Genomic DNA, 14,102 nt, shown 5'->3' with positions numbered 1-14,102 from the left:
CAATAAATCTGCAAGTCTAACCTTTGGAGTGCGTGCCCCTTAAGTAACCAGGTAGAAAACTTTGCCTTTTAGGGCTGCTGCGGCTTCGGGCCGTTGAAAGGTTCTAGAACACCAACCAGATGAATACATACAATGAATCCCAATAGCGCTGATAGGAATCGAACCTATCTCATCATATGCTGGCTTCCACAACCTCCCCTGCTGAGCATCGCTATTGCACTTTCTCAAATCTGCCAATGCCACCAATAGTAATTCCAGGCTCACTACACTTTTCGTGTGCTGTACGGGGCTTGATCGACAGCTGGAGATGGACTATATATGCCAATGAGTGCTTGCGCATTATGTCCAGCCAAAGTTGCCCGCAATGAAAAGAGACATGTTACCATGCTGTGTGTCTTCGTAGCAGCTGCTGAGGATAAGAAACGCCACAGTATCACATATGGACGAAAAGTAAGGTATGCACTGCCAGCTACAGGCTGAAGTCAAGACATCTCTCTCGCGCGTCTTACAGGGACCAATGCGTGAAGTGGTACAATGGCGAAGCTTCTACCCGAACGAGCACTGACTTCCCACCTCTACCTCTAGATACGTGGTAGATATTAGTCACTTCCATACCATTATGTCCTCTTCTGACATTATAGATCCAGAGACTGTTGATGATCTGTAAGCATTCTTCTCCAGTTCACTGGTGTCTTCATCGTCATGGTCCCTGCTCTCGGGCCTTGATCAAGGACCGTCAGCCCTCTCCCTACCCCAGACTCTCGTAACCTAGTTGGTTAGCTCGCTGATCATAGGGGGAGCTAACACCAACTAACCCCCTACCCCCGCAATTTCCCCAACCCAAGACCCCTTCTTGCTCCCCGTGAACCAACCACTGAACCCTGGTCTCACGTAACCGGTTGCACCCAAGGAACCGGAAAGTCGGAAGATCTGGGTAGCTTTGCATCATCTTTCGCTGTGACTCGCTGGCCTTACCTCACTTAACACCTACCTGACTCTGCCTAGCTCAAGCCACCCCGCAATGCAGTTGGCTGCGCCGCTGTTGGGTTTGCTATTTAATAGAATGGGTAGGATTGCCAAGGTCGGCCCGGGACTGTGAGCTCTGCTGATATGCAATTCATTTATTTACGGCAGAGAAAAAGGAAAGAAGCTCCTGTCGTTGCTCACCCAAGCTTTCTCTGGGCGCCCCAACCAACCGAACAAGCTTTTACTTTTGTCTTATATCCAAGAAGCCCGGGAAAAGGTCAAAAGAACCACTCCACTTGACTGATCAAATCCGAACACGACGAAGAAGCACACCTAGGCCAAGTACGATGCCTCCCATAATCGGGAACGATGTCGAGAAGTCCCACCTCGACGAGGTCGAGCAGCGCGACCTCAGTACTGGTTCCGTCGACGTGGATGAGCACCACATGACGCGCAAGGTCCTTTGGAAGCTCGACACAAGGTTAGTATTCATTCTTTTTCCAAACAGAGATTATAATATACGCGTTAGTAACAGTAGCTAACCACATACCTCGCCTCACCTCCCAACAGGATCCTACCAGTCCTCGCTGTCCTCTTTCTCTGCTCATTCCTCGACCGAACCAACGTTGGAAATGCCAGACTGTGAGTTCAAACCTACCATAATGTTATACGTGGCAGCATATACTCTCAAAACCAAGCGCGCTCGTTTCTCACTCACTGGAAACCAGCTACCGTCTCGAGGAAGACACCCACATGTCGGATCACCAGTACGACCAGGGCCTCGCCGTCTACTACGCCACCTACATTGCCAGGTTCGTTTTCGATACTCGCGTATTTATATCGCGGTATAGTACACTGACGCGATCGTCTGCGGGACATTAGCGAGATACCGAGCAACCTGATTATGAAACGCGTTAGCCCGAAAAAATGGCTACCGTTTCTGACTTTCGCGTAAGTATTTCCCGCGACTACAGATATTCACATGAATCTAGGACGCTTGGAATCGGCCATGTCGGACATGAATGATTTTCTGACTGTTTGGGTGGCAGATGGGGACTTGTGGCCATGTGTCTGGGTTTTGTCCAGAACTTTGCCGGTTTTGTTGCGGTCCGCGCGATCTTGGGGCTGACAGAGGGCGGTTTGCTGCCCGGCATGGTATGTGATAAATTTATTCTGTATAGCGTTTTGAGATTAAGGTGTCCTTCGCTCACACCGGTGCCCGGTCTCTAGATTCTTTACCTGTCCGGCATATACAGGAGGGAAGAGCTCGCACTTCGCATCGGCCTGTTCTACACGGCAGCATCCCTGTCGGGCGCCTTTGGAGGTTGGTATCTTTCGCCGGCATATTATGATACATGAAGAAAGAAAAGTCCGCTGACTTCATTTCAGGTCTTCTTGCTCGTGGACTTGCTGAGATTGGCAGCCGAGGTGGCTTGAGTTCGTGGCGTTGGATCTTTGTCATTGAAGGACTTCTTGTAAGTTTCCGCACTCCTTCCCCTACATTTCATAAATATACTATATTGCCGAATGTGATAACTGAAACATTTCTACAGACCATCGTCGTCGCCATTGCGGTTTACTTCATCCTGCCCAATGGCCTCGCCGATGCTAAATTCCTTAGCCCCGAAGAGAGGGAGTTTGCCATGCGTCGCGTACATGGCTCGGGCCGTGGCGACAGCCTCCACGAAAGGTAAACTTCACCACTTGCAAGCAACCATTCGAAGTCCGAAATCGTTACGCTGACACCCATTTGCGCATCTAGGGAAGCTAATGAGAGATTCTCCTGGTCGGAGGTTCGACGCGGTATATTCAGCTTCTTGACTTGGAGTACAGCAATTGCATACTTTGGCATCCTTTCGGGACTGTACTCCTTCGGACTTTTCGTAAGATATCCTGACCCGTACCGTTATACGACTCAAAGCCCTCCTAACAGATTGGTGATTCAGCTACCGACTATTATCGCTGCGCTCGGTTACACAGCCAACGAAGCGCAGCTTTGGTCCGTCATACCCTATGCTGCGGCTGCTGTCGTCACTGGTAAGTACTTGTCCCTCAGAGCTTGCTGAGCAAATACCTGATCTCTCGAATCTTTAGTCATCGTCGCCTTCCTGTCCGACAGGTTGCGCGTGCGAGGCATCATCATGCTGTTCACCCTTCCCATTGCCATCATCGGGTATGCGGCCATTGCCAATACCACCAACCCACGGGTCAAGTACGGCATGACGTTCCTCATGGCCACGGGCCTCTACTCGAGCGTCCCGCCTGTTCTCGGCTGGCTGTCGAACAATTCGGCGGGCCATTACAAGCGGGCTACAACAAGCGCTTTGCAACTCGGTAAGTTTAACATCGCAAGTGATTTGTGCTCATAGTTTTGCTAATATCCAATCGCAGCCATCGCCAACGCGGGCGGTTTCGTGACGGTGTTTGTATATCCTAAGAGCCAAGGGCCGCAGTACCATGAAGGTCACACCATCATCTTGGGACTGCTAGTCGCTGGGTGGTTCTTGTAAGTCAAAACGTTCTCATCCCAGCTTAAAACAAAGGCGCATGGCTAATAAGCATGCGATCAGTATCCTCGCCAGTGTTCTCTACTGCTGGAAGGTGAACAAGGACAAGGCGCATGGCAAGTATGACAAGTTCATTGGGTCTGGTGATGACAGGGACCCAACGTTCAAGTTGGTCATGTAAGAAATCAGCGTTATGGGGTTTTACCAGCAGTAGGTGCCGTGATAGATCACATTCCACAGCGAGCATGAATTATACAGGTAGAGCTTATACGTTCATAAAGTTTTATACTTTAATATCTTGAACAATGATGGAGGACTTCATAGACATTTCTTCATCGCTATTTCTGTTCTCTTCTGGGTTGGAAACTGCAGCCAGCGAAATACATGCGATCGGCACGTCGTCTAAAGCCCAATTAACTCCAAATCACAATTGCACTATTAAAGTCGCAGTGGAAGTGCAGGCGAGATGCAGCCCAACCGGGACAACTACCGATACTTACGCCATAGTGACCCGGACAAGTCAAGAAACCCCGCTAAAGCTAGCCTCAGACCAAGGCCAAGAGGCCTAGAAACCCACTGGAGCCGCCCGCCCCCCCACTGTCGAGAAGCTTGTTTGTTTTCTATTGTTGACTTCCACGAGCCCACTAATGGCAGTGTCGGACCTTGAACAATATCCGACTCCCTCGGCTACGTCAATGGGAATAGCTCTCGCGACCCAATGGCCTCACTTCGCCATGACGCCGCAATACCAATTTCTGCCATACAACATTTTTGAGCTCTAGACACGAAAAGAGAAGGACGGACAGCTTTACACCGAAAATGGCGAAACTATCCGATGCCGTAAAGACCCTCATCAATGCCTCCCATGCGGCGCCCGGTATCACCAAGGGCTCCGCGCAGGTGCAGCCGGCCTTGAAGCGATTCGCGGAGGATGCGCACAAGAAGCAAGTCGGGCTCCCATCGTGGGTCACAGTCTCGGTAAGCCGACCTGGTTCAATGTTCCCATATGCGCACGTCAATTGGCACTTGTAGCACGCAGGACTACCAGTTCGACATACTGTACCGTAACCGGCTCGACTAACAACCATGTGCGACTAGACAGCCGTGAGCGCGACCATGAACTGCCCCGACGCCATGACCTCCATCTTCCACCTCGCCAACGAAAAGTCCGACAGCACCACCGCGCCCGCGCGCAACGCCGAGCTGATCCGCGAAGTCGGCCTCAAGTGTATTTCGTTCAACGGCATCCCGCGCTCCATCAACTGCCTCAACGCCTTCCACGGCAGCCTCCCCGAAGACGTCGCGTCGACGCTACAAGCAAGAAAACCCTCGCGCGAGCTCACCCCCGGCAACGTCGAGGCGCGCAAGGCGACCGGCCTCGTGCTCTGGGACTCGGTCTACACAGGCTTCGAGCGCAAGCTGCTCGACAAGCTGGCGCGCAGCCACCCGGACCTGCCCGTGCACATCCTGAACGGGCACTACTCGAACCTGCTGTCGAACCCGCCGCGGGACGAGGTGCTGGCGGGCGCGTACGCGCAGAACAACGTGACGGTGGTGGGGCGCGTCCTGACGAGCCTGGTGGCCATCTCGTGTCTAAGGGCGCAGACCGGCGTCGGGCCGCAGGTCGTGTCGCACATCTTTGGGCTGCGCAAGGCGTACGAGCAGGGCGACGCGACGGCGGCGGGCGAGGTGGAGGTAAAGGGCGGGGAGTGGTTAGCGTCCGACGAGGGGAACCTCTGGTTGCTGGAACATGTTGATCGGCTGGTTGAGGCGGTTGGCGGTGCTGGGCAGGGTACGACGTTTGCGCCTGGGATCAAGGCTAAGCTGTAGAGGATCTTCCTTCCATTTACGCCGAAAGCGGGTGAATAAAGGAAGAGCTTGCGCCAGTGGGACGATGAAGTTGCATGATTGTATATAGTACCCCTACATCGAAAATAATAGACTAGCTAGCAACCCACTGCATATACAGTAGAGACAGTCAACTGATTTCAGCCGTGTCGAGCTATGGTAGCCTCTCGTCGTCCAACTTCAACTCCTGTTCCGTATGAGTCATGCATTATAGCAAAGCATAATTATAATCCTTTACAAAGGCTGATTCCTTCACATACGACCATATCCTGCTGAATACTAGGGATCCCGTCCGCTCTCCCATATATAAGCAGCAGAGAGCCGAATTAGTACTAGGGTCGGTGACGACCTGGGAATCCTCGGTGTTGTATGTTTTTGTCTTTTGACTCGGTCCCTTGCTTTCTTTTCTGCCTATCCTCACAGAGGCAATTGCACTTGTCGTTTTCCCCCCTTTCATGGTAGAATTCATACTTTTGATACCCACCTATTTTGTCCTTGTCGTTGTTTGGTTGCGAGTCAGTTTGTTTGCTCAATCTTTAACCTACGAGCGCCGCGCCGGGTGGAATATATTTGGGATGTCCTTAAAACTAACCTACAATATACATTGTCTAAGACACTCTTGGTGAGCGGCTACGGTGGTCCCTGACTGTAGAGCCAATTGGGCCAACCAGTACTTCACGACCCAAGGGTGTTCTAGCTCTGCATGGTCGATGCAAGGCTGTAACGAGAACTGCCACGAAACCAGCCGAGGTAAGTACAGAAAGCGACAGGAGCGAGAAAAGGGCGAAAGCAAAGGGTAAATGAAAGAAGGAAGAAATTCAAATCGAGTAGTCGAGGCACTTCAGGTCTATTTTTTCCCCTAATATTCATTCGTTATACGACGAAAGGTAGCAACGGGTACTCGACAGTATAGCTTTGCAGCGGCGCCGATAAAGGGGGCTCGATGAAGTATTGCTGCGGAGGCGACCACAACAGCTGCTGCAACGACCTGAACCTGCTCCAATCGATCCCCATCGCGACGGCCATCTTCCACTCGCCACAGCCCGCTGCAGCTGCTTCGGCCTCGTCCACGCAGCCCGTGCAGTCCTCGTGTAACAGCAACAACAGCAATCCACACGGCCTCGCGTTTGGGCTGGGCGTCGGCCTCCCCCTAGGCCTGGCCTTACTTGGCGGAATCGCCTTCCTGGGCCTCCAGCTGTGGAAGTGGTCCGCCGCTGCTCATCAACTTACGACGGAGAGGGAGAGGGGAGATGGTAGTGTCGGCGGCGACGAGCGGCAGGGGCAGCAGCAGCAGCAGCAATCGGCTGACTGCAGGAGGGGAGTAACGAGCTCGTTCACAGCGGATCCTCCCTCTAGACTTGAGTTGGGTGGAGGTCGGGCTGAGATGGACTGAGAATACCAGCTATAACGATTGAGGTATGAATAGTCACAACCGCTGTGAATAGAGGGGGAACTGCTCTTGGTTCTTCAACATAGGATTCGATCTCCGCCGTGCAATTTGGTGGCCGCTTGCAGATGCAGCTATTAATTAATGTATCCACAAGCTTAGAAAGGGGTTTGGGATATCGTTCGATGGCAGAGGCGGACTAACGCCAGCCAAGACTCAGCTGAAGGACTGCCCAGTACTCGTCGGACACATCCTCGAATGAGACGAAGCAAGGACACAGCGTAAGGGGGGTTGGTCACTATTCTAGGATGCACTTTTCGGGGGATAAAACGCCACAATACGCTCTTTACATGGAGTTATTGGCCAGCCTGATCTGGTAATCTCTTCATGTAGTGCCTGTGTGATACCGATGAGCGGCTGTAGCCTGGGCTGCAGAAGGAGGATGCTACTCGATGTCCCTCGCGGCGACGCCAAACCACCATGTCTCTTCACTCTTCTCCTCTTGTTTGCCTCCTCCATAAGATATCCCAACGTGAAGTCCAATCCCTTCCTTGAGTGACTATCTTTGGATGTGATACATCTCTGGCGGTCCTCAACATCAAACTTCGGATACTCGCTATGGCCACCAGAATGATACGTTGGCTCCTGCCCCTCTGCAGCTCACTGCTACTACTCATAACCTTGCCGTTGCTCGTCTCCGCCGCCGACGATAGCAAGATATGCTACAATCGCGACGGAAACTTCGGCCCGGACGGCAACAATTGGAAACCTTGCGATCCGGGGGCCGACAGCAGCCCATGCTGCGGCGCGAAGGACTACTGCATGGACAACGGCTTGTGCCTGAACGCGGACGGCAACCAGTTCCTGACGGTCCAGGGGTGCACCAGTGCCAAGTGGGATAAGTGCGCCGACATTTGCAAAGATCAGCGTGGTAAGGCAGGAGAACCCTACGAAGGAGATGGTGTTTTACTGACATTTTGTCCGCAAGGCCCAGAAGGGTATGCGAAGGTATGGATGTGTGATATGCAAGTCAACGCGGGCATGGTCAAGTACTGCTGCGGGGATTACGGTTGTTGCAATCAGACGAAAAACGTCGGCTCGATCCGCATCGCCAAGGCCGTATATCGACCGCCACAGGCAGCATCAGCTTCTGTTTCCACCTCGTCGACATCGGCGTCAGCGTCAGCGTCAGCTTCGAGCAATGGTGCTGATCAGCACGCACACGACAGCAACAACGACTCACGGAATCTCGCAATTGGATTGGGCGTCGGCATCCCGATGGGTCTGGCGCTGTTGGGCGGCATCATCTTCCTCGGTCTCCAGGTACGGAAGTGGACCGCTGTCAGACAGGCGCAGGGAGCGACAGGCAACCACGGCGGCGGCGGCGTTGACAACGCCCAAGAGGTGAAAAGATATGATGAACCTCCTTCATTCTTTCAGCGCCAGGAGCTGCACGATGATCAGAGGGGCGCTGAATTGAATTGAAAGTATGAGGTATGGATAGCGGAAACCAGGTTTGGATCTCCTTGTAGTGGTGTATACTCCAACGCGTAGAATAGGACACATGTACATATTGACGTACAATCGACGGACTATCCTGCCTTCAAATATATACAGAAACATAGTAATGTTGACGCAGACCTCCTTTCCGGATTCAGCCTCATTAGCCGAAACAAATCACATAACGCTTCAGTCATCCGTATCGCACGCTCTAGAACGTCCCCAAATCCTCCGCCACCTCAAACTCCGCATCCGTATTCTCGCGTACCGTCTCCACATCGACCCCCTCCGCGACCTCGGTGAGCGTCAGCCCGCCCTTCACGCGGTCGACCTGGAAGACGGCCATGTCGGTAATCACGGTGCTGACGACCCCCTTACCCGTCAGCGGCAGCGCGCAGTCCTGCACGATCTTGGGCCGGCCCTTCTTGTCGACGTGCTCCGTCGCCACCACGATCTTGGTCTGCTCCGGGTTCGAGACCAGGTCCATGGCGCCGCCCATGCCCTTGAAAACCTTGCCCGGGATCATGTAGTTGGCCAGGTCGCCCGAGGCCGAGACCTGGAACGCGCCCAGGATGGACACGTCGACGTGCCCGCCGCGGATCATGGCGAACGACTCGGCCGAGTCGAAGGTCGCCGCGCCCGGCAGCAGCGTCGTCGTCTCCTTGCCCGCGTTGATCAGGTCCGCGTCCGCGTCCTCCTCGGTGGCGGGGTACGGCCCCATGCCCAGGATGCCGTTCTCGGACTGCAGCCAGACCTTGACGCCCTCGGGCACGTACGACGCCGCCAGCGTCGGGATGCCCACGCCGAGGTTGACGTAGTAGCCGTCCTGCAGCTCCTGGGCCGCGCGCTTGGCGATGCGGTTGCGCGAGTCCAGCGTCGTCTTCGTTCCCTCCTTGCTGCCAGACGAACTCTCCTCGGGCGCCGCGAGCTTGAGGTTCTCAAAGTTCTTGGGCGCCGTCGCCGGCACGATGCGGTCGATGAAGATGCCCGGCAGGTCCACGCTGTCGGGCTCGATGGAGCCGATGGGCACGATGTTCTCGGCCTCGACGATGGCGATCTTGGCCGCCTTGGCCATGAGTCCAGCATATGTTTTCGTGGTGTATCTGGGGCGCGTATTAGTATCAATCGGGAACTTGGCTTATATGTACATCTCGCTAATTGGGACTTACTTGAAAACGCAGTTCCCCGCCTCATCCACCTTCCACGCCCGCAAAATCGCCACATCACCCGGCAGCGCCGTCTCCATGATATACGACTTCCCGCCAAACACCCGCGTCTCCTTGGGCCGCCCCTCCTCGAGCACGCCCTCGGGCGTGAAGCGCGTGGGGATCTCGCCCGTCTCGATGAACGTGCGGCCGCCCGTGGCCGTGTAAAAGGCCGGGATCCCCGCGCCCGCCGCGCGCAGCTTCTCGGCCAGCGTGCCCTGCGGGCACAGCTCGAGCGCGATCTCGCCCGACAGGTACTGCCGCTCCAGCTCCTTGTTGGCGCCCAGGTACGACAGCATCATGCGCGTGACCCGCCCGTCCTTGGTCAGCAGGGCCAGGCCCTTGTCGTTGGCGCCGGCGTTGTTGGACACGGCCGTGAGGTCCTTGAGGCCCTTTTTGTGTATCGCTTGAATGAGTGTTTCTTTTTTTACGCGGTTATTAGCATTGGCGCTCTCCTTTCCTGATGACCAATTTTTCAGAATGGTTGAAGGCGCAAAGCAACTTACCAGCTACACCGCAAAGACCAAATCCAGCACTTAATATGACGGACCCATCCTGGATGTCGGAAATGGCCTCATCGGCCGACTTGAACACCTTGGAGCCTCCGCGCTTCTTCTTGACCGGCCCGGCCTTGTCCGTCGAGTAGCACCTCCTCCATTTCTGGAGCAGCGGCGCATACTGCCTGGCGCTCGGGGTGGCCCAGCGATAGCTGAACTGGAGCGAGGCGCGCAGGAACACTGCCGTCTGTGGTCGCGCCATCCTCGCGACTTCTTCCCTTTTCTTCTTTTTCCTTCTTGTTATGGTTCGTCGCTCAAGACCAATGATGAGAACCGAACGAATCCCTTGCCGTGCTGATGCCTTTCCCTTCCCAGCATGTGTCGCGCGCAGCTCATGCAGGCAGGCAGGAGCAAAAGCAGTGTGAAAAGATAGTGGTTGTGTTCCAATCTCGATTTACGAGAATGAAGTTATGTTGCGCGAGCTTGCTGCTGTGTTGCTTAGACGTCATTGCATATCCTCGGTATGGAGCACTCCTTCCTGGCTGAGTCGGGCATTTTAAAACCGCCGGTGGGCCTCGATCATATGCAATTGGCCTACTGCTATCCGTGAAACCCGGATCGAGTAAGTCCATCACATAAAAATAACAGCCACTGCACAGTCGGCTTACTACATAGCCACCTATTCATAACGTCTCGGGGAATAATACGGGATACATATGCCAGTGTTGTTGAATCTGCAATGACTGGATAATCTTGAAGCTGTGATCATAGGCAAGATCTCAGGATCTCAGGTATGGACCAGAACAGGGAATGGAGGGCGGAATCAGTGCCGGACCTCCAAAGTGGGGTGTCGCAGCGTCATTCATGTCTTCCCAGCTTCTTCGTATTTCATGAGGGTGACATGTTTCCCATTGCTATCAACTCTTCTGGTCAACTCACTCTACCCCATCCGCAGTCCCAATATCCAGACGTGGTGGGACTATTTCATATTCCTAAACTCGATAAGAGTACTGTGGTCGCGATTCACAGAAGTCACGGGGGGGGCGTGAAACCCGCAAGTGCATCGCGCCGACCTAGCAAAGCAATAACTTATCTATCATTCCCCTGTATGTAAATCAAAAGACAAAAGAGACGGCCGCCCAATGTTACGATCCATGCGTTAGAGCCCCGTAATCCCATCAACGCCGAATGCATACCCCCTTGACACAATCCAAGTGAGACAAACTCGAGATATATGCCGACGCCATCTATCACTGAAAAACCTTCACTCAACACCTGCCTTGACGCCCAACACTTTCAACCCTAACTCCGAGCTTGCTCAGTCCCGTTCTATCAATGATGCCCTTGCCATCGAACACCCATTTGGGGCTCTTCATGTGATACGAAATCTTATTCCAGTCGAGCTTCTCCTTGGGCTTGTACTCGTCCGAGTTGCCCGCGGTGGAGTAGCCGCTCTTAACCAGGCCGCAATCAGGACAATCCTCGGCACATGACGGCTCCGCGTTGTATCGCTGCAATGGATCGCCGTCACCCGAACTATAACCAGGCGCGGCTCGGAGTAGGTATTTGTGCAGAGACAATATCTCCGACTCCGTCGGGTCTAGTCGCTCGAACGGTCGTGGGTCAAGCGCCTTGACAGACTTGAGCCTTGGTTGCATCGTCGAGTTACCCGGCATAGACGCCGACAAAGCCGGAGCAGCAGTATTCCGGAACTCGTCGAATTCCGTGGTGACCAAAATGGCATTACTTGCCGCGCAGGCCTCGTATGCGTTGCCGTATACCACGATCGGGCCTCCGTCTTCCTTCAAAGCCGCTTGGCCCTTAAGGAGTGTGCGAATTTCATCGCGCACCACGGCTGTGTTGCAGCAGGGATCGAAAATGGCAATCTCCAAAGGAGCCTCCTCTAGAAGTGTCTTGATGATCTCGAGGGCGGGCGATTCTCGCGTGTCTGAGGTATTGGCCTTGAACGCGTAGCCCAAAAGCGTGATCTTCTTGCCGACTAGCGTGTTGTTTAGGCACTTAATGACGCGCCGGCTGAACCGGTTCCGCTGGTACTCGTTCATCTTGACGACCTGGCGCCAGTACTCGCCAACTTCATCCAACCCGAGGGACTCGGCCAAATATACCAGACTGAGGACGTCTTTCTTGAAGCAACTTCCCCCGAAACCAATCCCCGCCTTGAGGAACTTATCACCGATTCGGGGATCGTACCCGATCGACAGGGCGATTTCGTCCACATCAGCTCCTGTCTTCTCACAGATAGCCGATATTGAGTTGATCGAACTGATACGCTGTGCCAGCATGGAGTTCGCGACAAGTTTCGACAGCTCGGAAGACCACACGTTGGTTGTCACTATGCGAGACCGTGGGACCCACGCGGCATAGACGCTTGCCAGCGCTTCGGCTGCTCGTCGCCCGGATGCCGTTGTGGAGGAACCAATCAAGACGCGATCGGGTTGCATGAGATCCTTCATCGCCGTACCAGCAGCCAAAAACTCCGGGTTGGACAGGATCTCGAAGTGAACACCAGGCCGGTGAACCGCCATCTTAATGTTGCGTAAGCAAGATGTTCATCATCATTCACAAGAGTAAGAACTCGGGGTAACTCACAGTCTCCTGGACCAGTTGAGCTGTCCTGCACGGGACAGTCGATTTCTCCACGATGATGGCGCCTGGGCGCGCGTGTTGCGCCACTACACCCGTAACGGCTTCGAAAGATGTCATGTCCGTCGCACTGCCAGCACCCACTCCCCGGGACTTTGTCGGAGTGTTTACCGCAACAAGTACAATGTCAGCTTCGGCGATACACTTGGCTACCTGCGTCGTAAAGAAAAGGTTTGGCTGCCTTGCGGCAACAACGGTCACTCCGGCTCGGTGCGCTTCGCATTGGCTCTCGCACTCTGAAGAGGATGCTGTGTCATCTGAGCCAACGTCGGAGCAGTCTAGCTTATCCGCTTCGTTGTGAAAGGCGCATTCCCGGGAACCATCGCGAGCAATGCGGACAATGTCGCCTAAGCCCGGTTCATAGATCGGAAGATGCTTCGAGTTCCACCTTCGGATTCGTTGCGCATCCCGATCTACAACCGTGACCCGTATATGAGGATTTTGATATGCAATCACCGCGGCAGTAGGACCACCTAAGAACTTGTGTGTCAGTTATCACCATCATATTGACAGGAGATCAGTCGGATGGACTATCCGCCTCGCCAGTTTGTTGGTCAGAACAGCCACTTACCAACATAACCCGCGCCAACGCAGCATATGTTGCGCACCATTGGTGTCCTGGGCTCTGATGGTCTTGATGACAACGACATGTTGTTTGCGCGAGCCGCCAGAGAAGTGTACTCGATATCTAGGGCGCCATCTGCCGTAGCGCGTAAGATCGGACTGAAGGATAGGCTGCCTTCTGGTGTTGTAGGGGCGGTCGAAGCGGCATTTTCCAAGTAGGAGACCTCTTCGGGGTCCCCTAGGGATGATGTTATCGCCTGCATCTTGAAGGGTGCTCCAATGGTATGGTGGTTGCGACACGGCGGTGGGAATGGTCCTGTGTGAGCGACTGGCACACTTGGCGCAGTGATGTATAAGTATGACCAGATACCGAGATGCCTTCGGAGATTGGTCGTGTGAGTCTACGTATTCTGTGTAAGTTGGGGGTCGAGGCTCGAGATCATGTTCCAAGACGTCTATCGGCGGCAGAGTCTGTGGATGACGCGCGACGCTTCACAACTGACGTCGCAAGGTTGCTGGCGGTTGCATGGGGAGATGTCGTGGAGGGCAGAGACACGGAAGCGAACATACTTTGTAAGACCAATTTCGTGGGGCTCGCGGCCTTTTGGACTTGCGAGTGGCGAATGGGAGTTGTGTGCGTCTCTTTCTATGAGCGTAGAGTTGGCACCGGAACCTCGGGTGGGAAACGAGGGAAGAAATCTCGAACGACTGAACTGCGGGTGTAAGTTGCGGGCTAGGTAGGGCAAGATAGCAAAGTGCTACGAGATTAACCGGTCCATGTCACGGTGCCACCTCGATGGTGTTCATTGGCGAATCAGACCTAGGACCTAGAGATGTCTCTTCGCTCTGATCTAGGCAAGACGTGGTGGCAGAGAATCAGTCGGTGGCACCCAGTGACGATGGCCAATACACGAGGGCCATGACAACGTGTGTGTAGGTTGATTTGATGGAGGGGCAGATAGAC

The 14,102-nt window shown here is 54.1% G+C and overlaps 6 protein-coding genes across 6 annotated transcripts; 4 read left to right on the top strand and 2 right to left on the bottom strand.

Moving 5' to 3' along the window:
* Positions 1-1,313: 1,313 nt before the first annotated feature.
* On the top strand, positions 1,314-3,654 carry PG997_008631 (uncharacterized protein; the record flags this gene model as incomplete). Its single annotated transcript, XM_066812946.1, has 12 exons — positions 1,314-1,447; positions 1,537-1,608; positions 1,665-1,778; positions 1,849-1,917; positions 2,016-2,121; positions 2,197-2,290; positions 2,356-2,441; positions 2,520-2,656; positions 2,729-3,003; positions 3,061-3,300; positions 3,358-3,472; positions 3,537-3,654. The coding sequence occupies 12 exons, from the start codon at positions 1,314-1,316 to the stop codon at positions 3,652-3,654; spliced, it is 1,560 nt and encodes a 519-aa protein (XP_066668288.1).
* Positions 3,655-4,292: 638 nt separating this feature from the next.
* On the top strand, positions 4,293-5,303 carry PG997_008630 (uncharacterized protein; the record flags this gene model as incomplete). Its single annotated transcript, XM_066812945.1, has 2 exons — positions 4,293-4,451; positions 4,572-5,303. The coding sequence occupies 2 exons, from the start codon at positions 4,293-4,295 to the stop codon at positions 5,301-5,303; spliced, it is 891 nt and encodes a 296-aa protein (XP_066668287.1).
* Positions 5,304-6,264: 961 nt separating this feature from the next.
* Positions 6,265-6,714, top strand: PG997_008629 (uncharacterized protein; the record flags this gene model as incomplete). The annotated part of the gene is made up of 1 exon (XM_066812944.1): positions 6,265-6,714. The coding sequence occupies one exon, from the start codon at positions 6,265-6,267 to the stop codon at positions 6,712-6,714; it is 450 nt and encodes a 149-aa protein (XP_066668286.1).
* Positions 6,715-7,338: 624 nt separating this feature from the next.
* On the top strand, positions 7,339-8,193 carry PG997_008628 (uncharacterized protein; the record flags this gene model as incomplete). The annotated part of the gene is made up of 1 exon (XM_066812943.1): positions 7,339-8,193. One exon carries the CDS (start codon positions 7,339-7,341, stop codon positions 8,191-8,193), a length of 855 nt encoding a protein of 284 aa, XP_066668285.1.
* Positions 8,194-8,419: 226 nt separating this feature from the next.
* On the bottom strand, positions 8,420-10,172 carry PG997_008627 (coenzyme a; the record flags this gene model as incomplete). The annotated part of the gene is made up of 3 exons (XM_066812942.1): positions 8,420-9,311; positions 9,378-9,834; positions 9,920-10,172. 3 exons carry the CDS (start codon positions 10,170-10,172, stop codon positions 8,420-8,422), a joined length of 1,602 nt encoding a protein of 533 aa, XP_066668284.1.
* A 1,006-nt stretch (positions 10,173-11,178) lies between these two features.
* PG997_008626 (UDP-glucose 6-dehydrogenase- variant) lies at positions 11,179-13,401 on the bottom strand (the record flags this gene model as incomplete). Its single annotated transcript, XM_066812941.1, has 3 exons — positions 11,179-12,456; positions 12,521-13,047; positions 13,146-13,401. 3 exons carry the CDS (start codon positions 13,399-13,401, stop codon positions 11,179-11,181), a joined length of 2,061 nt encoding a protein of 686 aa, XP_066668283.1.
* Positions 13,402-14,102: the final 701 nt, after the last annotated feature.

Source organism: Apiospora hydei, assembly GCF_038363865.1.
Source record: "Apiospora hydei strain CBS 114990 chromosome Unknown utg000006l_segment0_segment0, whole genome shotgun sequence".
Lineage (NCBI taxonomy): Eukaryota > Fungi > Ascomycota > Sordariomycetes > Amphisphaeriales > Apiosporaceae > Apiospora > Apiospora hydei.
The sequence above is the reverse complement of the archived record's forward strand: the minus strand, read 5'-3'. Positions and strand labels throughout refer to the sequence as shown.